The following is a 25,031-nucleotide window of genomic DNA, read 5'->3' on the forward strand; positions in this document are numbered from 1 at the left end:
TACTAATTTCAAAGATATGATTTTTTTTATTATGCAAGAGGATATTCAGTTAGGCCAAAGGATTGATTTTGTTGCTAGATCCAAGTTTTGGGTTCATTTTAGCCATGTGATTTTAAGTTTAATGGTTATATCCTCTTTAAGACACATTTATAAACCATGTGTTGTTTTGGTTTGAAGATCTCACTTTTTTTAAGCCATGGATCAAGTGATTGATCAAAACTAGTTAAGAAAAAGTTTCTGTTTTGGGACCAAAAGTGGAGCCAAATACTCCATGTGTTGTTTTGTGTTTTTTGGTAACTTTTGTTAGAGGATTCAAAGTATGATTGTTCTTAGGATGATGTTATGTATATGTTTGAAGTAAGATTTATTGTTTTGGAATTCTTGGAGATGTTTTGAATAAGGTCAAAACTTGTGATTCAAGCATTTGTTTTTAGTTAAAAAGTTTGGATCTTTTTACTAAAAATATTGGTGGTGATTAGAATTTTTTTAATGGATGTTTTGAATATGTTTTTAAACTTTGGACAAAAATATCTTTGTTGCAGAATTTCAGTTTAATCCTGCGTTTTGAAGTTAGAAGAATTGCAACAAAAATTAAGAGAAATAGCCTATGGATGTTTTGGTCATAGTGAGTTTTTCATAGTTGTGTTTTATTTTAAATTTTTCTAAATTGATATTTGAGTTTAGAAAAAAATTTTGTTGATTTTTTAAGTTATTTTTAAAATCTTTAAGTTAGAGGTGCAATAGTCATTTTTCCACATATAAAGGGTACATTGGTAATTTTACTCTAATTTAACTTTTTCCATGTTTCTAATTGTTAGTGATTAAAAGCACTAAAAAGCACTTGAATTCTTGTAAAACGTGACGAACGAGGTAAGATGGCTCTTAACTTACTATCTGTTTACTGTGTATGTGTGATGGGTAAGGGAAGTACAATTTATGTGTTTATGTTATCATATATGTCATATCATGTTATGTCATTACATGTTTATCTGTTACACATGATTTATGTTGTCACAAAATATTTATCTTTTACACAATCTATTATATCACATATTGCTATTTGTTGCAAGTATGTCATGTTATATTATGCCATTGTTATATGTATGTCATGTCACCTAATATTTTTTGTTACATGTTATGCCATGTTATGAAATATTGTCTGTTACATGTTATGTCATGATACGAAATGTTATCTATTTCAAGTACGTCATGTCTTTCAAAGTACGTTCATGCCATGTTACGCTACGCCAGGACTTCTGTGCTTTCATTTCATGTCATGTTTCGTCTCGAGTACAGTTTGTTTACCTCAAGAAAAGTCTTTCAAGTCATGTCAAGCTCATGCTCATGTACACCCTCGTGCAATTAAGTTATTGTTGTTAAGTTATCATTGTAATCCCATGAGATAAGACTACTCTATCATTGTAACCCCATGAGATAAGACTACTTTATCATGGTGACCCCATGAGTCAAGAATACGTTTCAAGTTCATGTCCATGTTATGTTTCAACTTCATTTATTTCACGTTCACGTCATGTTTCAGTTCACATTCATGTCTAAGTCAGTTAATGTTCAACTTACATTCAATTTCACATTCAGTCATGTTTCAAGTTCATGTTCATGTTCAAATCAGTTCACGTTCAATTTCATGCTCAGTCATGTTTCAAGTTCACATTCATGTCCAAGCCAGTTTACGTTCATGTCACGTCAAGTCAAGTCTCAGTTTCAACTTCATGTCATGTCAAGTTTCCAGTTTAGTTCACATTTTAGTTCAAGTTATATCAGTTCATGTCATGTTATGTTTATTATTGACCTTGATTATGCATTCATGCCTTCACTATCATGCATGCATCATTAACTTGTGCAGAAGTTTCCTGTTAACTTGCTGAGATTTGTAATCAAATCTCACAATGATAGTCCCAACTACCATTTCTCCCAAATGTTAGGCAATTTGTTAGGAACAGAGCAAGGAGCGCACACTGGCAAACTAAAGGAAGTTGATTAGACGCCTCAAATGTGATGCGGAGCTTACAGACTCCATAGTTAGGTTTTTGGACAATATTTTGACATCGTTAGTCGAGTTACATGAGTTACTCGATGAACTAGCCCAATAGTATATTTTGGTGATGTAATTATGCAGCCCAGTCTCCCATTTTGAGATTACAGTCAGTTGGGACCCGTCTCCCATAAACATCCATGATTACAGTACGAGTCTTATAACGAAAATTTTGCAACAAAGATCTTCATACCCTAAGTTTAGAAACAAACTTAAACATCCATTAGAAAAAATACTAATCATCACCATTAAACTTTTTAGTAAAAAGATCCAAACTAATCCTCTTTTTTGTTTACTACTATCCTTTTTATTAAACATGAATTTTCTGAACTTTCTTGTTATGAGAGCTATTTCCTCATTATTTAGACTTTCTTCATCAGAAGAATCCTCATGATTTTCTTTTATAGTTTTTAAGGCAATGGACTTATATTTTCTCACCTGAGGAAGTGAAGACTCATATGTTTGTAAAGACATGACTAGCTCTTCTACCTTTATTGCATCCAAGTCTTTAGTTTGTTTAATAGCAGTGACTTTAGGCTGAAATTTTTTAGGTAAGGACCTCAGAATCTTCCTTACAATTCTTGATTCTTCAACTTTTTCTTCGAGATTAAACCTAGAATTAACAATGTCATTAAGTTTAGCATAAAACTCATAAAAACTTTCATCTTTCACCATCTTAATCTCTTCAAACTTAGAGGTTAACAATTGTAATTTTGAATTTTTCACAGGTTTTGTTACTTCATGCGTAACCTCCAAAATATCCCGTGCTATTTTAGCAACCTGACACATGGAGATTCTCTTAAATTCTTCAGGAGATACAGCCATGAATATAGCTTTTAGTCCCTTGCTATTCCAATTACATTTGTTGATCTCATCTTTTGTCCAAGCATCAATACTTGTTGCTGGTTTAGTCCATCATATTTCAACAGAATACCAGGCTTGCATGCGTACTTTCCAATATGCATAATTTTCACCATTGAAGTGCTGTGGGGCAGTCAATGATGACATATTGCAGGGGCACGGATCACACTCGGATGAGTGAACCACTCTCTGATGCCAATTGAAATTCCCAATGCACCCCTGTAATTTCACTAAATCACCTATCAATTTACTTGAACAAATTGGTTAGATCTTAGTATTAGGATTATTAAATAAATCAAATACTTGAAGAAAATTAAACACTTTATTTAATACAATTATTAGTTTTGAAGGAAAACTCTTTAAAGAACTCTTTAAAGGTAAAACCTTACGGGACAACCAAATTCAGGAAAGTCAATTTTATTACTTGAAAATCAATTATAAGTATTCATCAATTACAAAACCTTTGCAACTTCACTTTCTTACTTGTCCAGACAAACGACTCATTTGTTTTCTACAGCAGTAGCAGCCAGAACCTCTAACGATTAAAATAAAAAATGAAAATCCTTAAGTTGATTTTTCCTTCATAAGCACACGAAAATATATCTCAATATCAAAAACTCCTGCTAGAGTAATGAAACCGAATCCCTTTTCAATATTAGATCTGGAAAGAGTCATTGTTGAAGTAGGATTCTGCTGACAGGTAGAGACATTCGCGAGAACTTTTCTTGACGGATTGCAAACATTTCGCAGTAACACCCCATATTTTAGTGTATTTTTTTAATTGAAAGATTGTTGTTATTAATTTAAAAATTTATTCTCTTGTTTTAAGATTGATTGGATTTTTAGTGGGTTTATTTTTATGATTTTAATTTTTGTGAAAATTATTCTGAAATGATTTCTTATAGTTGATTATTGTAATACATTTAAATTGTTTTTCATATTAAATTAGCTTATTATTGGGTTTAATTATTTATTTTCATTTTAATCGTTGCGTTTGAATTATTTTATTTCACTTGCTGTTTTAAAATCGTTTCCGTTGGATCATTTTTGTGACCCAAGATGTGGGGATTGTACCTCATTTTTTTCCTACATTTTCTCTTTTCTCTTTTCTTTTCTTCCTTTTTTTCTTTTTCTTCTTTTTTTTTTCTTTCTTTTTTTTTTCTTTCTTTTTTTTTTCTTTCATCCTGGTTCTCCCGTGCGCCGCACGACTCTCCCCCTCTCTCTCTCCGTCCGTTTCTTCATCCACCCAGCCCCTCCGCCTCGTGCCGCAGTGCGCGACACCGTGCTGCCCACCGTCCTCCCCAGCCACCAGCGACCACCCCCCTGTAATCTCAGCCCCAACCGCACCGCCGTTAGCTCCCACGCGCATCACCAAGCCGCAGCACTCCTTGCGCCGCTGCGCCACCTCCGGCCACCATCTTCTCACCACATCATCCTCGACCTTCTAGCAACCCAATGGACCCAACCACACCTCCGATCTGTCACCGGTGAAGCCCCACAATCAACATTTCCGTTTTGAGTGTCTTTACACTTCAACTGCCTATTGCGCCGCCACCCACGGCCAACCACCACCACCACCACTAGCCTCACCGACATCCCTAAGCCCTACCCTATCAATCTCGGGTCTTCGTTTACACTCGTTCAAAAGTGAGTTTTTGAGACCCATGGCCACAGTACATTTGGCACTATTTTTGTTGCTGCGTTGCCGCTTCTAGCACCTCCGTGATCTTTCAAAAATTATATTATAGCATTGTAAGTATTTTTTTTAAAGAACTTTTGAGATTTAAATGTATTTCTGCGCTAATTCATATTTACTGTGAATTTATTGGTTGTGCCGGACTGAGTCCGAGGAGTAAGGGGGTCGGTTGGATTGGATGATGGAGTTGTTAGTGTGAGATTGGTTTATGCTATGAAATTTGTAGGCTGTTTCGGGTTTAAATATTGGTGTTTTGAGTTGAACGTTGGTCATGGTGAATATTGGTGATTTTTAAGAAGTGATGATATATTTTGAGATTATGAGGGTTTTAAGTTTTGAGATATTAAAATAGGTTATTTTAGAAGTTTAGGATTAAATATCGAAATTCGTGATTGATTGAAAACTTACGAAAATTATGTTATTATTTTTTATAGGTGATGATTTATTTTCGACTCGACATTTTTAAGAAAAATTCTGAAAAGCTAAGTTGTTCAGGTAAACAAGGTTCCTATGCTAGGCCTTACACGAATTATTGAGACTGAGGTTGATTTTCTGAAAACTTTACATATTTTTATGATGAAATGAGAACTTGGGAAAAATAAAACCATCCTCGATCGTTTATTTGCATACTCATGAAATCTGTGTGGAAAAGGAAAAATATGTTCTGACATGCATTGTGTAGACATGAGCTAAATTCTGTCATGTGGTTTCTGAAATCTGAAAAAATGAGCGATATTGAGAATATGAAAAGTTGTGCATTTATTTAGAAAGATGTTCTAGCTTTTGTGTTCAGTGTGGGTAAACTGTCTGATTCTGTTTTTGGTACTTTGTATTATTTTGATATGACATCTGAAAACCTTTGGCATGGTGTACTGGTTTTCGTATCTGACTCTGTCTCTGCTTTGCTCTGCTCTGCTCTGTTATGCTCTGCTCTGTTTGGGTTGGTACCAACTTCTCTGTCTCTGAGTGCACCCACTTTGGAAACAAAGTGGTTTTATTGTGGTCTTTCCTGTGTGCACACTCGGGGCTCCGAGAAGAATAAAGGAAAGATTTCACCTCTGTCTCTACCTGGTTTGGCCACCGGGGTTAGCACAACCCTACCACGGGGGTGAAACATGGTCTCTGCTCTATTTGATGCTCTGTTTTGATCTGATGATGATACTCAGTTTATGTCATGCCAAAGTATTATGGGTTTTACGTGTCTTAAAACCATCGTTCTGTTACTTTTGAAAATATGTTCTGCATTGCATGATAACTCTGGAAAATATTTTGTTCTGCATGCTATACTTTGTAAATGCTTATGTTTGCATGCTAGCATATATCCTCTGCTTACTGAGTTGTTGATAACTCACCCCCTATCTTCATAATATTTTTCAGATGATGTGAAGAGTCCAACTGAGGACCTGGATTAGATTGGTGAGCATGATTAAGCTGAGAGAGCATGTTAGAAGAAGGAATTCTGATGTCTTAATGTCTTTTAGATTTCATTATATCTTAGGCTTGGGTTTAGTAAGACTTTTGAAGATATTAGTTTGGTTTGTTATGACTACCGGGAGATTTTGGACTCCTTAGTTTATTTTGCTGCAGTAATAACTTTATAGAGTTTCAATGTAGTTATTTAGAGTACTTGAGATTGAGTTTTGCTAATAAAGTGTTGGAGTTTTATTTTAGTTGTATTGGAAAACATGTTCTTTTATGAATTCGAATTTCACATTACTGACTTATCTAAACAATTTTAAGGACTTTTAGATAAACTTAATATTGTTAAAGATAAAGTTAATAATTATTTTATATCATCTAAATTTAAACTTATAATGATAAGATAAATTTTATCATTTAATCAACTAATCCTAGCTAATTTTAGTATTTACAATTTTAAAAATAGGGAAGGGATACAACTCACGCAAGATGTGACGTAAAGCAAGCCCTTGATTTTGAACACGAGATTTAAACAGTAGGGTGGAGATGTATGGTTACTTTTTTGGCACAAATTACCTACTTCGCAAAACAGAGTTCAGTTCAGATTCTATAATGGCATCTCACAAGGCATTCCGCCCAAGCAATCTTGATGGTGACCAAACAAAAGAAGATGAGAGCTTCGTCTACGCCGGCCAACTGGCAAACTCACTTGTGCTGCCCATGGCACTGCAAACGGCCTCAAGCTTTTTCCATAATATATCTAGTGAAACTAACCGCCTATTTTTAGGATCTCTAATAAAATCCGAGGAAAAACATCATTTCGGGCCCAAGACGGCCAATTGCAGAAGGTATTAGCTGCGTTTGATGACTTGAGTTGAATTTTTTTTTATGAATAGTAATAAGTTAAAATTACAGAATAAATTTTGTAAGGTTTAATTAAAATGATTTTAAATTTGTTTAGACGTTAAGATGATCAATTTAAATATATTTATAAAAAGTTAAAAAATATTGTGAGTCCCACGTGTAAAGAAGTATTGAATTGAACAAGATTGTGGATCTCATGTGTAAAGAGGTTTTGAATTGAGATGAATTTAATAATTTGAAAGTTGGGAGTTTAGATGTTAGATTTAGTTTAAAATTAAATTGAACTGAGTTGAATTTAGATGAGTTTAACAAAAATAAATAAATAAAAAGCACAAGTATTTACTAAAAGGCACGTGCCCGGTTCCCATGCATTGGATCTCATCATTTCGAATTAAAAATAAAAGATAAAAATCTAGACTAAAATGTAATGTCGTTTAATTAAGCGACTAATACAAATTATCGACTTTCTTTCAGTTTGTTTTATAATTTTACATTGTTTGAGCGAAACGTAACATGATTAACATAAAGTCAAGAAGCATTATTTGTCGGTGGCCTAGGTAGGACCCTGGCTATGTCCCCACCCCCCACCTTTCTCCAACTAGAATTATTAGGTCCCGTTTGAATATTGAGATGGTCTTAATCTATTTCATCTGATCTTAATATTTAAATATTATTTAAATATAAACACTATTTATTTTTTATTTTTTCATTTTTTCTATCTAATTGTTACTTAATTATTACATATTTTTCAAACTTTCAAATAAAACTAAAAAACCATTCAAGTTTATTATTATTTTTATTTAATTTTTTTTTCTTTTTCAAAATTTTATAAAATATATCAACTCAAACTATTTTACTAATATTCATATATTTTTTATTTCATTTCATCTAAATATCCAAACAAGGCCTTATTCTCGCCATTTGCCACGTGCTACTAAGATTCATGTGCATCTTTTTTTTTGTGTCCATGATATAAAATTAATCATGATATAAAATTAATATGGTTAGATGGATCATGGTTTTTGACCCTAATCTATTCATAGGTCCCAGCTAAAAGATGCAATTCTTGAGGGAGGAATTCCATTCGATAGGGTTCATGGCACGAGTGCCTTCGAGTATCTTGGAATGGACCCCAGGTTTAATAAGGTTTTTAACACAGCTATGCACAATCACACTACAATGCTTTTTAAGAAGATCCTTGAGTCCTACAAGGGCTTCGAGCCACTCAAGCAATTGGATCAAGGTTTTATAACTTGGAATCATATTATATATAATATATATATGTATCAATTACGATCATTTACACCTATATTCATAACAAAACAAATAAAAATTCATAAGAATAATTAAGAATATAATCCAAAAATGTTACTGAAAATCTAATTAAATTCATTAAATCAGTATAATACACAAACAAATTAACACCTAGCAATAATAGGGTTTTCAAGTTTTAAGGTTAAGATTTGTATAACAATATAATTTTAACTTAAACAGCTATTCAATTAATTAATTAATTGCAAGTTTAAGGGTTGGGGTGCAATTAATTAACTTTTTATTACTCATGTCTAATTGAGTCAACCCGCCGTTTGACCCGAACCTGGCAACACTGGATTGTACTTCTCGGATTCACACAGGTCGTATCAAATATCGCTAGCATTAGATATAACTTGGTACCGATATCTTAAGTTTAAATGCTAGATAACATTATGGTTTGGAAAAATAAGAGCTATGTAGATAAAAGACGCTTATTAACTAGCTCATATTAACTAGCTCAAGTTGCAGGCGTGGAACATGTAGGAGGAGATATGTTCAAAAGCGTTCCTAAAGGAGATGCAATCTTCATGAAGGTGAGTGAAATATTTAACTTGCAGGGATTCTATCTTGTATGACCCGTACGTATTGACTTAGTAATCCAAATACATTGCAAATTTATTGCCAATGGCACAATCCATTAGTGCAAAACATTGATCATGTTGCTACAACTATATATAGCATTATTTTAAAAATTAAGGGCATTGTGGACATCTCTTTCAAATTTTTGGAGATCGTATTGTCGTTTGGCATAAAAATTTCACAAAAAGGCATGAAGGAGTTCAAGGTGAGAAATCCTATTCTTCAACATATAGATTTTATCATCCAATATCTTCACTTGAAGTGGTTTGCTTATGAAACAACATGAAAGACGGTCAAATCAGTGAGTATAACTGAGATTGATAAATACTTGATGAATATAACATTCCAGCTTTGTTCAAGAAGATATATGTGATCCCATCTATGGATAATTTTATAGGGGATACTTCATGATTGGGGTGATGAACAGTGCTTGAAACTTCTGAAAAATTGCTCTACATCCATTCCAAATGATGGGAAGGTAATCATTGTGGAGGCATTTCTTCCAATGATGCCCGAGGTTTGCACTTGTATGAAGCGCAACTCTCAACTTGATGTGCTTATGATGGCTCAACACCCAGGAGGGAAGGAAAGGACGCAGCAAGAATTTGAGGCCTTGGCAACCAAAGCTGGATTTAAAGGCATCAAATATGAATGCCTTGTTTATAGTTTCCAAGTCATGGAGTTTTTTAAATAGATTGCTTGCTTGTAAAATTTATAATTGTATTTGTTGTGGACATGTTTTGTACTCCTGCTAATTGTCTCTGATGACCTGTATCAAGTAAATAAGGGAGGCTTGGTATGGTATAGGACACTTCAGACGCCTATAAGTTAGAATAAAGCATATTGAGTATTTCAATTCTTTGATTGTTTAGAAGTTACATCTGGCGTGTGCTTTGACCACCATTTATATAGATTGAGTGTTTAATTGGTACGATTTGCTAACGGCTTGATCCTCTACAATCATGGTTAGACTGCGGGTTGTTAGTACTTTTCTCCGCTATCATGCTAGGCGGAATTGATATATTGGGTGAGTATTTCGGGCGATTATCATGCTTGAGATCGTTCATACTATTCCTTGCCGATACATTATTAACATCATTAAATAGCTATTAATAATGGTTAGACCTGTATCAGTGCATTTGGGAGTCACGACCTTGGTTTTTTGCTAGGCGGGCATGTGATTTTGGATTCATGCATGAGCCTTTATGGTGTGGGGTCTGATCCACTTCACAAGAAGACAATATTTGCTCCTCCAGTATCTATGAATTCTGAAATGAAAATGTTCACAATATAGTTAGGCTTAATTAGAAATTGTATTTAATCAATATTTTAAACATATATTTTACGACGGTTTTAGTTTACTAATAGAAAACAAAGTGCCACTAAAGGTAAGTTTTTTTATGTGTTTGAACACTGATAATTTTACCTTCGAACTGTATCTTTTGTGACGCTTTTAAGTGTAAAGCCCGACTAATGTTAAGAACACATGGAGAAGAACATTAGGACTATCAACAACTCATGTAAAATGATGTTCAAACACTGAAGGTTTATTTACTCGTTAGCTGTACGACTGTAATATCCGAATTCTACTACGTAAGTCCTTACGTTATCTATTAATATTTTAAGTTAAATATTTTGAAATAAAGACTTTTAATATTTTATAAATTTATTTTAAGTTGGGTGAATTTTATTTTATGTGAGTTATTAAATAATTCAAGAGTATAATTTTTATGATCTTAAAATATTTCTTTCAAATTCCTTTAATTTTTATTTATTCAAGAAATCGCACACAAACTCTTTTTATTCATTCCGGGACAAATTTGATTAAAGTCATTGACTTTTCTTTCCCCGGAAACCAAAGCTTCCTCGAGAAGCCAAGTAAATCACCTTACTCGTAGCTTCCTCCAGAAGCTAATTAAATCTCTTTTCCTTCTTCTACACAACAGCGTCTAAGGCAGGCAAGTAAGTGGTTCGTTTCTCATTTTCCTGCACCCGTCGGCTCTAAAGCAAACAAAAGAGAAAATATTTCCTCAATCCTTCCCTCACACGAAGAACCCTTCGGTTCCACAACCCCCCCGGGGAGCGCGACTTCTCCTTTCCTCAAAGCCGATCTCTCTCATTTTGTAAACCTAAGAGTTTCATTGAAAATCCTCAACGAAACCAACCCTGTAAGTGAATTCTATGGCTCTAATCTCTGGTTTGGAATCTTAGATTTATGGGTTTAACTTAAGGTTTGTTTTAAGAAATTTTCTGTTGTGTTCCAGCTTTGGGTCTATTAAGAACCTCCTTGTAAAACTCTGTGATTATACTCCACGGATGAATGAATGGAACTGCTTCCAGAGAAATATAAGGAATTGATCCTTGCTGTTTGGTTGTAGTGAGGGATATAAGAAAATGTAATGGATGTTGTATGAAGAATAAAGAAGAATGCCCTGAAGGTATTTGATAAAAACACTTAGAAAAGCCACTGGTTCATGGCTACGGGTTCTTCAAGGGACCCCACCTCCCTTACAAAATCCTAAATTCCAGAATACTCCAAAAGATGCCCCACTACACTTCGTTCCTCACTCAAATACCCACTCAGTAACAAACTCTTAGAACTTTAGCTAAACTGACCATGGGTCTCTACATAATAAAAAACAGTAATAAAAACTTTTAGTTCATCAAAACTGTGCGTATTACAAAAGCAACAATAATCAAACTTAGTCTATTTATCCCTTTTTATTTAAACTGTGAGTTTTCCCCATACAACCCAAACGGTGCGTTTGAGATCTGCCCCATGCGCTGCCGTTTTGAGTTCTAGCTCTTCATTAGTTTCGCAAGCTTCCAGTTCACATCACTTCGGCAGTTTCTTCACTTCGTGTTCCTCTTCCAACCTTAGGGTTTGAACAACTCCATCTTTCTTCACAGCACCTTGCCCACAAGGTGGGGATAGAGCTGTTGGAGCTTCCATAATTTCTCCCAAGTGTTCTCCTCTTCCGTTGTTCCCTTCCATTTCACTAATACCTCTGTTATTCCTCGATTCCCTTCTTTCTATAATCGCCGATCTACAATCAACTCGGGTTCAGGCCGAACCTCCCCATTCGTGTCGACTGGAGGTAGAGTCACCAGTGGTTGGATCAAGCTTCCCACCTTCTTTTTAAGACAAAATACGTGGAAGGTGGGGTGGATCCGAGATGTATCAGGTAGCTTGAGATGATATGTCACCTCTCCCACCTTTTTCTCCACCTGAAAAGGTCCATAGTAGCGAGGAGAAAGCTTCATATTGCGGCGATGTACCACGGATTTCTGTCTGCAACCGAAGGTACACCCAATCTCCTTCCTCAAACTTCCTTTCGGTCCTATGTTTATCTGCTTGTGTTTTCATCATGTTCCTTGCACTTTCGAGATTTTCCTTTAACAGCTTGAGAATTTGGTCTCTATTTTGCATTGTTTGGTCCACTGTCTGGTTTGATGAAGTACCTGGTATATAGGATATGAGTGGTGGTGGAGGGTAGCCATATATTGCTTGAAACGGTGTCATTTTGGTAGCTGTGTGATAGGTGGTGTTATACCACCTTTCCGCAAAGAGAAGCCACTGTGACCATTTTTGGGGTTTAATCCCAGCATAACACCTTAGGTAGGATTCCAGACACTTGTTTAATGCTTCGGTCTGCCCATCCGTTTGAGGGTGGTAGGCCGAACTGTGGTTCAAAACTGAACCTTGCAGTGAGAAGAAGGCTTGCCAAAATGAACTCACAAACACCAAATCCTGGTCAGTAACAATAGTACAGGGTAAACCATGTTGTTTAAACACATTAAGCATGAACAAATTAGCCACAGTAGTTGCTGTATAAGGATGGGATAGGGGTATAAAGTGCCCAAACTTGGTGAACCTATCAACCACAACTAGGATCACAGTAAACCCACTTGACATGGGCAATCCTTCTATGAAATCCATAGAAATATCAGTCCAAACTTGCTGAGGTATTGGTAGAGGTTGTAGCAACCCCGCAGGTGGTGCTGTCTCGTACTTAACTGCTTGGCAGGTTTCACATTCCCGTACCCATTTTTTTATGTCCTTCTTCATCCCTTTCCAGTAAAAATCCCTCTTAGCACGTTGGTAGGTCTTCAAATACCCCGAGTGTCCCCCTAAGGGATTATCATGTATATGCTGCAACACCTTACTTTTAAAGGCAGACTCGACTGCAAGAACAATTCTCCCTTTTTTTAGAATTAACCCTTGCTGTAATTTAAAGCCTTGAACATGAACCTTGCCTTCCTTGAGAGATTGTAGGACCTCCTTTAGCTCACTTGACCCTTCATAACTTTCTTTGAGTTCCCCTACCCAATTAGGTGTTGGAAATGACAGCATAGCTAAGGATCCCTCATTCAACTCCTACATTTCCTCTTTTCTTGACAAGGCATCCGCCACAACATTTTCCTTTCCTTGTTTGTACATAATAGTGAAGTCATACCCCATTAGCTTGCTTACCCACTTTTGTTGAGTGACGGTTCCCACCCGTTGTTCCAACAGAAACTTTAGGGCCTGCTGGTCCGTTTTTACTACAAATGAGTGCCCTAAGAGATAAGGCCTCCACTTCCTTACAGCTGTTACCAATGCTAGGAGCTCCTTCTCATAAGTGGAAAGAAGAAGTTCCTTACCTTTCAATGCTTTGCTCATATAAGCAAGGGGCTGCCCAGCTTGCAATAAGACTGCTCCCATTCCCCTACCGCTTGCATCACACTCAATGGTAAAGGGTTTTGAAAAATCTGGGAGTCTAAGAACCGGGGGTTGTGTCATAGACAACCTCAGCTCCTTAAAAGCCTTCATTGCCACTTCATCCCACACAAAGGCATTTTTTTTTTAATAAATCTGTTAATGGGGCAGCAATCGTTCCATATCCTTTAATAAACTTGCGGTGGTACCCCGTCAAGCCCAAGAAACCCCTCAATGATTTAACATTCAGCGGTACAGGCCATTCTAAATAATCTGCCATTTCCCCGTTTTCATTAATCCCGTGCCCCAAATAATCCACCTCGGTAACTCCAAAGTGGCATTTTGACAATTTGGCATATAGCTGGTTTTTCTTCAGCACCTCCAACACTACTCCCAAATGCTTCTTATGATCTGTCCAGCACTTACTGTAAATTAGAATATCGTCAAAGAACACTAAAACAAACTGCCTTAAATAAGGCCGGAACACTTCATTCATTAAACCTTGAAAGGTTGATCGGGCATTAGTCAATCCAAAGGGCATCACAAGGAATTCGTAGTGCCCTTTGTGAGTCCTAAAAGCTGTTTTTTCCACATCTTCAGGCACCACCCTGATTTGATGATATTCGAACTTCAAGTCCAACTTGGAGAACACTACCGACCCATATAATTCATCCAACAGTCCGTCAATAACGGGTATGGGAAGCTTGTCCTTGATAGTCACTTGGTTAAGAGCTATATAGTCGACGCACATGCGCCAACTCCCACCTGCCTTACGCACCAAGAGCATGGGGGAAGAGAAGGGACTTGTGCTAGGTCTTATCACCCCGGACTCTAACAGCTCCACCACAATTTTTTCTATCTCAGATTTTTGGTAATGGGAATAACGATAAGGTCTAGCCGTCATGGGTTGAGTTCCATTTTTAAGGGGAATTCTATGGTCTTGGGATCTTGAAGGTGGCAACCCTCTTGGTACCTCAAAAACTTGGGAAAACATAGTAAGTAATTGTTGGACATCCTCCCTCAAATCTGTGGGTTTCTCCGTATCTCCCTCAAGTAACAGCTGTAAAAAAAACCCTTTTCCTTTATACATCGAAGCACGCATGGCCTTTCCCCCTTTTTCAATTGTAAGGCCATCTAACCTCAGCCCCAATAGTTCCACCTTTTTCCCCAAGTGCTCAAACTTCATACTCAACTCAGCAAAACTCCACACAATGTCTCCAAGGGTTTCCAACCAATCCACCCCAAGGACCACATCACAACCACCAAGAGGCAAAATATAATAAGAAGGGTTAAATTGAATACCTTGTATTTTTGTTTTAACCTTGCTGTAGTGGCCTAGACCTTGCACCATTTGTCCATTTGCAACCTTGACAACAATCTTCTTACCCTCATCGACACCCAACTTTGCAGCTCGTGCAATAGATGGATCCAAAAAACTATGCATAGACCCAGAGTCCACCAAAAGTACCACTTGCATACTCCCAATCCACCCAACAAGTTGCATAGTTTTTGAGCTAGGAGTCCCCGTGATCGCATTTAAAGAAATTTTGGGTTCCACCATTACCCCTTTTTGTTTTGAGTCTAATTTAGTCATAACATCAGCAAGTACAACAGCTGTTTCTTCCTATTCTTCCTTACTTTCCTGCTCCTCAATCCCTTGTATGAAATAAGTTTTTGGATTTTTGCATACATGATTGGGGTTCCACTTCTCGTCACAATGATAGCACAACCCCTTTTTCCATTTTTCATCCCACGCTGTAGAGAACACTTTCTTGATGGGGCTACTGTTTTTCTGGGTGTAATTGCCACTACCACTGCCACCATAGGAGGTATAAGTGCTACTAAGATTAAACAAGGCCTTCTCACCCGGCAACTTCACTGATTTCTTAAACATGGGAAGAGGCAACCTCACTGATTCGGGCTAATCCAAACGCTGCAGTCAGATTGTGTGGGTTAAACATGGGAAGAGGCAACCTTATTTCATCCTTTAACCCACTAAGAAAGCAACTCAGTTATGGTGCTTGTATATGCCCCTAACTCTATTCGACAGTGCCTCAAAATTAGCCTTATAGGCTGCTACCGTGGTGCTTTGTTTTAACCTTGTCAAGGACTCCATGGGGTCGTCATAGGCTGTTGGTCCGAAGCGAACCAACATAGCATGCACCAAGGTTTCCCAACTCACAAACTGGGTTGTGTCTAAGGCCTCCTGGTACCATACCAAGGCTTCCCTTCCATGTGGTATGAGGCCAACAAAAGTTTTTGGGCAGGGGTAGTTCGATGGAATTCAAAGTATTGTGAAGCTTTGAAAATCCATGCTGATGGATTTTCTCCATTAAAATGGGGAAAGTCTAAGCGAACACCTCTCACATTTGGACCCCGTTGCTGCAGCTGATCATTTTCTTGTTGGTTTCGTAGGTCCCTAGCCATGTTCCCTTGGTGAGCTACCAAGGTGCGAACCATTTCAGTGATCTGGTCGAGTCTTTCATCAATGGTATTGAGGCGGGTTGCTGTTGCTTGATGGTTTTCATCCAAGCTATCAATCTGTTGTTGCATGTGTTTGGATCTAGTGGCATCAACCATGGTCTTGTATGTGTATTCTGGTTTATGTATATCTGTTTGGGTTGGGTATGGTCTATGGGTGCCTGTTTGGATGGTTTCTGGAATGTGAATGGATTTCTGGTTTTTGAGTTTTTGGATGTATGGGTTGTAATTGCGGAAGTAAAGGTTGGCAGGATCGGTACCCTTGGATACCACTTGTTAAGAACCTCCTTGTAAAACTTTGTGATTCTACTCCACAGATGAATGAATGGAACTGCTTCCAAAGAAATATAAGGAATTGATCCTTGTTGTTTGGTTGTAGTGAGGGATGTAAGAAAATGTAATGGATGTTGTATGAAGAATAAAGAAGAATGCCCTGAAGGTATTTGATAAAAACACTCAGAAAAGTCACTGGTTCATAGCTACGGGTTCTTCGAGGGACCCCACCTCCCTTACAAAATCCTAAATTCCAGAATACTCCAAAAGATCCGCCACTAAACTTCGTTCCTCACTCAAATACCCACTCAGTAACAAACTCTTAGAACTTTAGCTAAACTGACCATGGGTCTCTACATAATAAAAAAAATAGTAATAAAAACACATCGTTTCAGTTCATCAAAATTGTGCGTATTACAAAAGCAACAATAATCAAACTTAGTCTATTTATCCCTTTTTATTTAAATTGTGCATTTTCCCCATACAACCCAAACGGTGCATCTGAGATCTCCCCCATGCACTGCCGTTTTGAGTTCTAGCTCTTCATTAGTTCCGCAAGCTTCCAATTCACATCACTTCGGCAGTTTCTTCACTTCGTGTTCCTCTTCCAACCTTAGGGTTCCAACAAGGTCTTTCGGATTTCTCTTCCCCTTCTCATTTGTTGTGTTTTCCGTGGCTCAAAAGGGGACCAAACCAGGTAATAATTCTTCCGCGAGTTTTTCTTGTAAATTGGGGGTTTTTCTAAGCATGTTGTGCCTTGTAATTGAGGGTTCGATTTCTGTGTTAGCCGACTAATTGTGAGAGTTCTATATCATTTTCTTGTTGCTTTCTGTAGTGGTGGTTCTAGTGGACTAGTAACCAAAATGCCCTGTTTTTGGGCAGACCAAATGTCTTGAGAAGATTTTACCGTGTGTCTCTTATCATTGAGATGGCATCTCTTCTGGTTTATGTTTGTTTGTCACAAGTGATGACTATTTGATCTGTTGTGTATATATATATATATATGAAGAAACCGTGTGTGTATGTGTTCTATTTTGGCTGTCCCAGCCGTGTGTTGCACAAAGCAAAATTGTAGTCCATTCTTGTGTTTTATCAAGCTTAAGCCATGTTTTAATTTTTGTTAAAGTCATGTCTTTATGTGTTAAATTAATGGAGTTAAAGTTTATAGTTTTAGACATGTTTTCCCTAAGATTTATGGCCTAAGTAAGCCACTAAGATTTTTTAAATTAAATTAGTCAGCTTACCTTAGGAATTCTTAAAATTGCCAAGAGTTGTATCTCTTTATTAGTACTGTTTTCAGATTATATATATATATATATATATATGAGGTTTTCTTGAGTTTCTACCACTCGAGATATTTAATTGTATGGTTGAGATTTGGTTAAGTGAGGGATGTTTAAGACCATGAATGCACTGAGATTGCTAGCTGTCCATGTACTACAGAAACTTTGAAAATATATTATGTTTTGGAAGTCTAAACCAACCCACGTTATCCTTGCTCAACTTCATCCCTTTTTGTTTAACCAAAGATAAACTTTAGTATGAGGAACCATTGAAGAATAAGTGACAAAAGTCAACTCTTTTATGAGCAATGCCTCTTGTTGGATTTGCCTTCCACATGATGATACAAAACTGTCAAAATGCCCTTCTTTATGAAAATTTCAGATTATAGCACCTCTTCGTTCCCTACCTTTTTCCTAAATAAATCCCTACCATCCTATACATTTTAACTTATGATCCCTACCGATCCCTAGTATAGGAAACAATAGCCTTTAAAGAGGAACAACAAGTAAGCTTCATGCTTTCATGGGTTCTTTAAATATTGGAAGGAGGATATTAAGAGTTGACTTAGTGCCATGTATGTAGCTAAGGGGTTAAGGAAAACGTTTTAATTCAAACTTGGAAGTTTAGTGAGCCTGTATGGGTGTCGGTTAGTAAGCTTAAAGTGAAATGAATATTGATGTATTTATTCCATTTCATTGAATAGGAGTTTATTTTCAAGTTCAAAGGAACTCACTAGTAAAGCTCTCAGGTAAGTAGCTATGACCATGCTCCTTACACACAAAGCTCTCTTATGAAAGAATCTTTCTCTCTCTTTACACTTGTTCTCTTATGAAAGAATAAATGTATATATATATTATGTACAAGCCTTCCTTGATAGCCTCTGTTAAGCACCCTATCAATTATTATTGTGTGTATGTGTATAAGGTACTGCATGCACGTAGGTTCTAAGTCATGAGGGTTCCATACATGCTCTCTCAATAAATTTATTGTTTTTTCATATCGGTAGTATAGCATTAAAATGTATCTTTTTCATACAAATGCATGTGCATTGGAGTAAGAAAGATAATGAAAATGTTTTGATTGCAAAGAGGGAAGGAGATAAACGTCTCATGCCTTAGGCTTCATGAGATGCTCTAAATGACGCGAAAAAAATGTTTTAAAATGTCCCTATGAACTCATGTTTTAAATAGTGTGAAGAAAGAGTTTGAAGATGTCCCTACGAATTGATGTTAAATTGTCCTTGTGAATTGATGCTTTATGGATGCCATGAAAAAAATGATGTTTAAGCTCATACTTTAAAAGTGATGTTTCTTCATGAATGCACTGTTAAATGAAAAGATGATGTTAAGTTCATACTTTTAAATGACGTTTTCCATGAATGAACTGTAAATGTAATGGATTGAAAGGACTGTCATGAATGAATGAATGCTTAATGTATGAAAATACGTAACGGCCATATAAATGAATGAAAAGGGTACCAATGAATTGGCAGATTGCAATGCCGGATATGTAGTACTGGTAGTGCACTCAGTGCTGCCTCCTGACTGAAAATGAATTCCCAACCTGTGGCCACGGGCGGAATCCAGGTCCAAATGAAGACTGCTAGCCCCAACACACGGGGTGTAATAATGTGTATTGGCCAAAGAAAGTGAAACGTAAAGTTTTTTCTAAAAAATGTTTATGCATGAAAGTTAAGAAATGTTTATGTATGAAAATATGACTTATTTCGTAAACTGTTATATATGAAAGCATTGTCAAGAATTAGCAAAAATGTTTATGTATGCATGTTTTCAAAAGAAAAGAATAGATGCCTAGTATGTTCACTGCATGGTGTACTATTTCTAAGTATTCGATTAATTTTGTTATAAATGTTTTAAACGTCCAGGTAATGATGAAAAGGCTAGGGAGCAAAGCATTATTGCAGAGGGAGAGGCAGACACTTAGGACCTTCCCTAACAAGGACAGTTATGTTTTGAATGATGGGTTATGTTATGTTTAGACATTTTATGTGGGGAAGGACTTTGAGAGTCTCTTATGGATGAATGTTCGAATAGAATGTTCATTAGGTGTTCCCTTATTAGATGAAAAAAATTAAAGTGTACGTGTGTCATGTCCATGCCGATCGCATGTTATTGAAGAAAGAAAAAAAAAATGAAAATGAAAAAAAAAAAGGATAGGCATGTAAGTCGCGATTCTGTCCCTCTCCGGGGCGGGGTCGTGACAAGGACATATTTTAAAAAAAGTACTTGATGTTAGTACTTGATGTTTGGAAGGATAAGGACGCGATCTATGTAAACAAGTAGACCAAAATGGTTGGACTCCGCTTCACATTGCTGCATACATGGAAAACATTGAGCCAACAAAACTATTTCAAGAATTTGATAGAGAGGTAGCATATATGGAAGACGGAGAGGGTAGGACATGAGCTCTTCACATTGTAGCTCATTACAACAACTACCATGTAATAAAAGTGATTGTATCAATGTGTCTGGAATGTTGCGAAGTGGTTGACAATGACGGCCGCAATGCACTCCATCTCGCTGTGAGCAATAGATTGTTTTGGTCTCTTGACTCTTGAGATGGTATATTCTTTTTGTTAGTTTGCCATTGAAACTCGACTAGCTTACCTTCGCTTTCCAACCCATGGAGATTTCACTCTTATGACCTTTGAAGAATATACAAACTAAACAAAATGTCGTTGTGTAATTTTATTTCTATAAAAAATTATTTAGATAAAAAATTAAAACAGTTTTTTTTTTCCTTCAATGCTTTGTAGAAAGAAAATAAATATTGTCATTTTTAATAAATATTAATGAAATTTTCTTGGAAAAAAAAAACTACTCACTTTTTTTAAACTATCAATCCATCGACCTTTTCTATTTCAATTTCTCCCATACAGAAAATGTATACTTTTTTCTCTCTTTTGTCAAACTTTTTAAGCCAGACTTCAAGAATCTCAATAGCTTTGAAATGGACCTTTCTTTGGGGCCATGTTAAGATTTTTTATTGGGCCTTTCCTTGGCCTAAATTGTTAGCTAAGTTTAATCTTAGTCTTGGGTCTTACTAAGTTGGGCCCTATAGTCTTGTGTCTACTAAGTTGTGCCTAGAGTCTTGAGTCTACTAAGTTGGGCCTAGAGTTTTGTGTGTATCCTGAGCCCTCTTATCTTAATAAGCTAGAGCCCTTATTTAGCCAACTTTGGCCTTCTCCAAATCTATCTATTATTTTAACCAAGTTACTTAGCTCATAGGGATGGCAAGTCTCCAATATGTCACTTGTCATTCTACCATTGGCCTCTTGGCACATTTTCTTAAAATTAATATAGCACTAGAATTCTCTAAAAATATTAACTAAACGTAAGGAGTAAGTTTCTTTGCCAACTCATACTCCAAAATTTTCATTTTTCGCAAGGATCACAACTTCTACTTAGTTAGGGTCATGATTATAATGGTCAAGTGCTAAGGTGCTTTTAAGTGGAGTGTTGCAAGTATAACCTTCCAGAGTATTCTATTTCTATTCTTTTCCAAATCAAAATTAAAAATCATAGAAATTATGCTTACCCAAGAAAGAAGGTTATCTTTTTGTTATCATTCTCTTAATTTCGAACATAATAGCAAGTGGGCATTTTTTTCCCTTTGCGATTGTAGAGGCTAGTTCGCTGTAAGAGGAGGAGAGAGAGACTGAAGCAGTTTGAGGGGAGAGAGAGAGAGAGAGCTAGGGGAGAGAGGGAGAAAGATGAGCGCACATACCAGGGAGGCCGATTGTTTGAATGTGGTCAGCTCTTTTTTTTTCTTTCTTATAATTAAAATGATGATGTGTTACTCGTCCTAGTGTCTCTCCCAGTAAGAGCCACTTCATGGTGTTAACATATAACAATATAGATTCTCAGTCATGCAATGACATAAAAATCAAAATTATCAAATAATATGAAAATCAGAATAAATCTAGAAATAATAAAAGGCAAAGAAGGAAAAATATTAAAGAAAGAGAGGAGGTAGAATAAATTAATGAAGAAGAGGAAGCAACAACTAAGAAGAAAAGGAAGGCACCTAGGAAGGGAGAGAAAAAAGAAAAAGAACAAATAAAGAGGAAAAGAAGGATAGAAGAAATAGGAACATAAGACGATTGTGTGAGGAGGACAAAAGAAATAAGAGAAGAAAGAAAAGAAGTGGGGAAGAGAAGAAATAAAAAGACAAGGAAAGGAAATTAAAGAGAAGAAAGAAAGATGTTACAACAATGAGTAATGCTACATACAGTCATGGAGTGTGCAAGTGTCATACAGTCGCTTTGAAAAAAAATGGGGTTCACTATTAAAAAATTAATTTTTTTCATGTGGATCCCGTATTTATTTATTTTTTCAAAATAATTACACGACGTTTCCGTACTTATGACTACAAGTATCATTTCTCTATTTTAAAATTATTTTGTAAATCAAACATTTAACTTCAAAATAATATGGGTTAACTACTGCAAAATTAGTCACGTGGTTTTCACTGATTTGCAAAAAAACCCAACTTTTAGCAATTTAAATCCTTAGGCCTACAATTTTTTGTAATTAAGCCCCTCTATTTATAACAAAGATCCAGAGTTATTTTTAAAATGACAGCAAATATATTTTGTTAGCAAATCCAAGAAAAATTAATTAATTAACTACTTAAGAAACCATAAACAATTTTTAAATAAAAGTATTTATTAATTAATTCCTAAAAAACTAGAAATTTTTTAAGAAATCAATGTTACAAATCTTTAAAATATGAATAAAATATTTTCTCTCCATTCCACCAAATCTTATAGCATTTCTGTATACTTTAATAAGATGGTTGACGTGTTAACTGTTAAGTTTAACTTCAACAACTAATCTTCAGATTTCAAAACCTAAAGAATTTTAATAAATTAATAAAATAAAAAATACTGACTCTGAAATTAATCTAAACAATATTAATGTTGTTCGCCCGCGTGAAACACGCCTTAAGGAAAGAGTACTAATATGGAAGCAAGGAAGCCTTACCACTTTAGTTCTGTAAAAACTAAAAAGCTTAAAGTGATTCCCTACAACATGACGACATGTAATAACGCCTAATGTACATAGTGAATGGATGGATCCTGTTGCTGTAAACCGTCACCAATTGTTTTCTGTGACGCACATTAGGTGACGGTCGTGGTGACGGTTTTAAAACGAATCAAAATTCAACATATTGTACAGAAATCCCTAACCAAGATTTCAAAGAACTCATAAACTAAGCTTCACAATAAGTGGGCAATGAATTAAAGTAGTAACTATTTACAAAAATTAGACAGTATGATACTAAAATATTGGAAGTTTATGAGGTGGTTGTGAAGTAAAAGAAAGTAATACAGCTTGTTGCTCCAAGATTAACTAAACAATCTGCCATTCTCTTTATATGAATATCAAAAAGTCAGGTACAGCTTCATATTTACCCATTTCGTGTAGACTGCAGAGGCTCAAATTAACTATTACAAAAACAAAATCATGTTCAAGAAAAGGAGTTCAAAAGTTTCAATCATGCATCCATCTTCAATTAACATTCTTTCTCCCTATACAAAACATAAATCTGTTCAATTTACTTGCAGTTTGGAGATGTAAGTGGCGAGTCACAACTGCGAGATGAGCTGATGGAGATGACGGCGACATGCGACGAGATGATGGCGACATGCGACGAGACGGACGGCGACATGCGATGGAGGGGTGAAATTTTGGAGGTCTGGGCGACTCGGGTGCCACGGCTACAGGGAAATGGAATGGGAATTTGGGAAAAAAAAGTAAAAACAAAATCCTAAGTTTGTACATGTTAGCGTGAAAGTCCGAAATAGCCCCTAGATGTTTACTTAAATTGCGAAAATACCATCCAAATAGGCTGAAGAATATGTACCGAGCGAAATACTTGTTTCGGCCGAGAAAACAAATACTAGCCGGTACAAGCTAGTATCGGCCGATACACCCAGTATTTGGAGTGGTACGGAACGAAGGTATTACCTGTACCGGCCACTGTTCCGGTATGGCATATATCGGTCAGTACAGTACGGTATCAAAAACACTGCTCTTGACCCCCTCCATTTTCTTCTTCTCCATCGATTTTTGGCTACCTGCAAATGAATCCACCGCGCTACATTGCCACACGGCTTCCCTCATCCATAGAAAACCAGCCCTAGCAGCATCATCCACCCATTTGGAAATCCATGGAAGCTAGGCCCTTCTCCTCCCCTTTGGGTTCAAAATCGTAAGTTGGTGATTTTGTAAGCCGCTATTTCAAGATCAAGCACACCCCTTTTCCTGGTGGCAAAGCGTTTCCCATGTAGCCTCCTCTCTGTCCTCTCCTCCACTCGCTTCTCGTCGATTTCAAGTCCCTCTTGCTTTTCCCATCCAAATACAAACTCTGACTGATTTTTGTTGGGCAGAGTATCGGAGGTGGAGATCCTTCGCGATTCCTCAGTGATTCTCACGCATGCACCACAGGTATCTCCTCCTAACTCCCCACTTTTTGATAAAATGCTAGTACAAATTTTGTGTGTCTTGTGTTCTTTAAGTTTTCGTAACATGACATATAGAGAGGGATTTTCTTTGCTGCATGCTGTCAAAAACTAGATTGTGTTAACTTTACCCTCGATTATTCTTTTTCTTCTATAAAGCAACACCGACATTGTAGAAAAAACTGATAAAAAAATTAACACTAGCTTCTCGACATGTCAAAGAGCTAATTCGCTCCTTAGCATGGCCTTCCCTGCCAAGATGGATTTAGGACTATTATATCTTTATTGTTATTCATGGTAATTAAATAGAATATAAAACATAGGTTTATATTCAATGTTTATATTTAATTTAATTAATTATATAGATATGAGATGGAGTATTATATATCTTGTCATTATAAAAACCAAGATAAGATAAGATTTCTAATATTTATTCCAATGTACATATATATTCAAATGTCTTGACTTAGATAATATTCAAATCACAAATATCTCTTTATATCATATATGATTTGATTATAATATGATCTAAGATCATAATCTTGAAATATGGTGTTAGGAAATCCCCACTCGTATTCCAGCTTGACCTAATTACTCCTTCCATTCACTAGTTGGAATTAATGGGCTAGATTGTGTTTTTGGGGTAGCAAGTCACAAAAAAAAAAAAAACTTCCAATATTGTCAAAGATCGAGTATATATCATATATGACCTTATAATAATAAATTACAAGGGCTTGAGCTCTTTGGGCTTGGAACTCTGGGTTGTACAAGTTGTAATATTAGTTCTTTGCATCCAAAGTAATTAATCTGTTGTACATGATATATAACGTTATTTGGGAAGAGGCCTGGGGTTTCATGCCTGCTTGTTTTGATTGATCTTTTGCTATAATTTATATAATTAAAGTTGAGTCCCTCACCGACCTCTTGCATGCATGCCCCCTTCTTAAATCATTGTCCTCTTCCAGCATAAGGATTCCTTACTGTACCACCCTCTCTCATTTGACAATTACTTCTCCTTTTC

General features: G+C 36.2%; 1 protein-coding gene across 1 annotated transcript; it reads left to right on the forward strand.

Annotated features, from left to right (window-relative positions):
- Positions 1-6,641: 6,641 nt before the first annotated feature.
- LOC108997966 (flavone 3'-O-methyltransferase 1-like) lies at positions 6,642-9,539 on the forward strand. Its single transcript, XM_035690681.1, has 4 exons — positions 6,642-6,877; positions 7,937-8,136; positions 8,676-8,740; positions 9,184-9,539. Exons 1-4 carry the CDS (start codon positions 6,642-6,644, stop codon positions 9,478-9,480), a joined length of 798 nt encoding a protein of 265 aa, XP_035546574.1. The 3' UTR covers positions 9,481-9,539.
- Positions 9,540-25,031: the final 15,492 nt, after the last annotated feature.

Source organism: Juglans regia, chromosome 6 (assembly GCF_001411555.2).
Source record: "Juglans regia cultivar Chandler chromosome 6, Walnut 2.0, whole genome shotgun sequence".
NCBI lineage: Eukaryota > Viridiplantae > Streptophyta > Magnoliopsida > Fagales > Juglandaceae > Juglans > Juglans regia.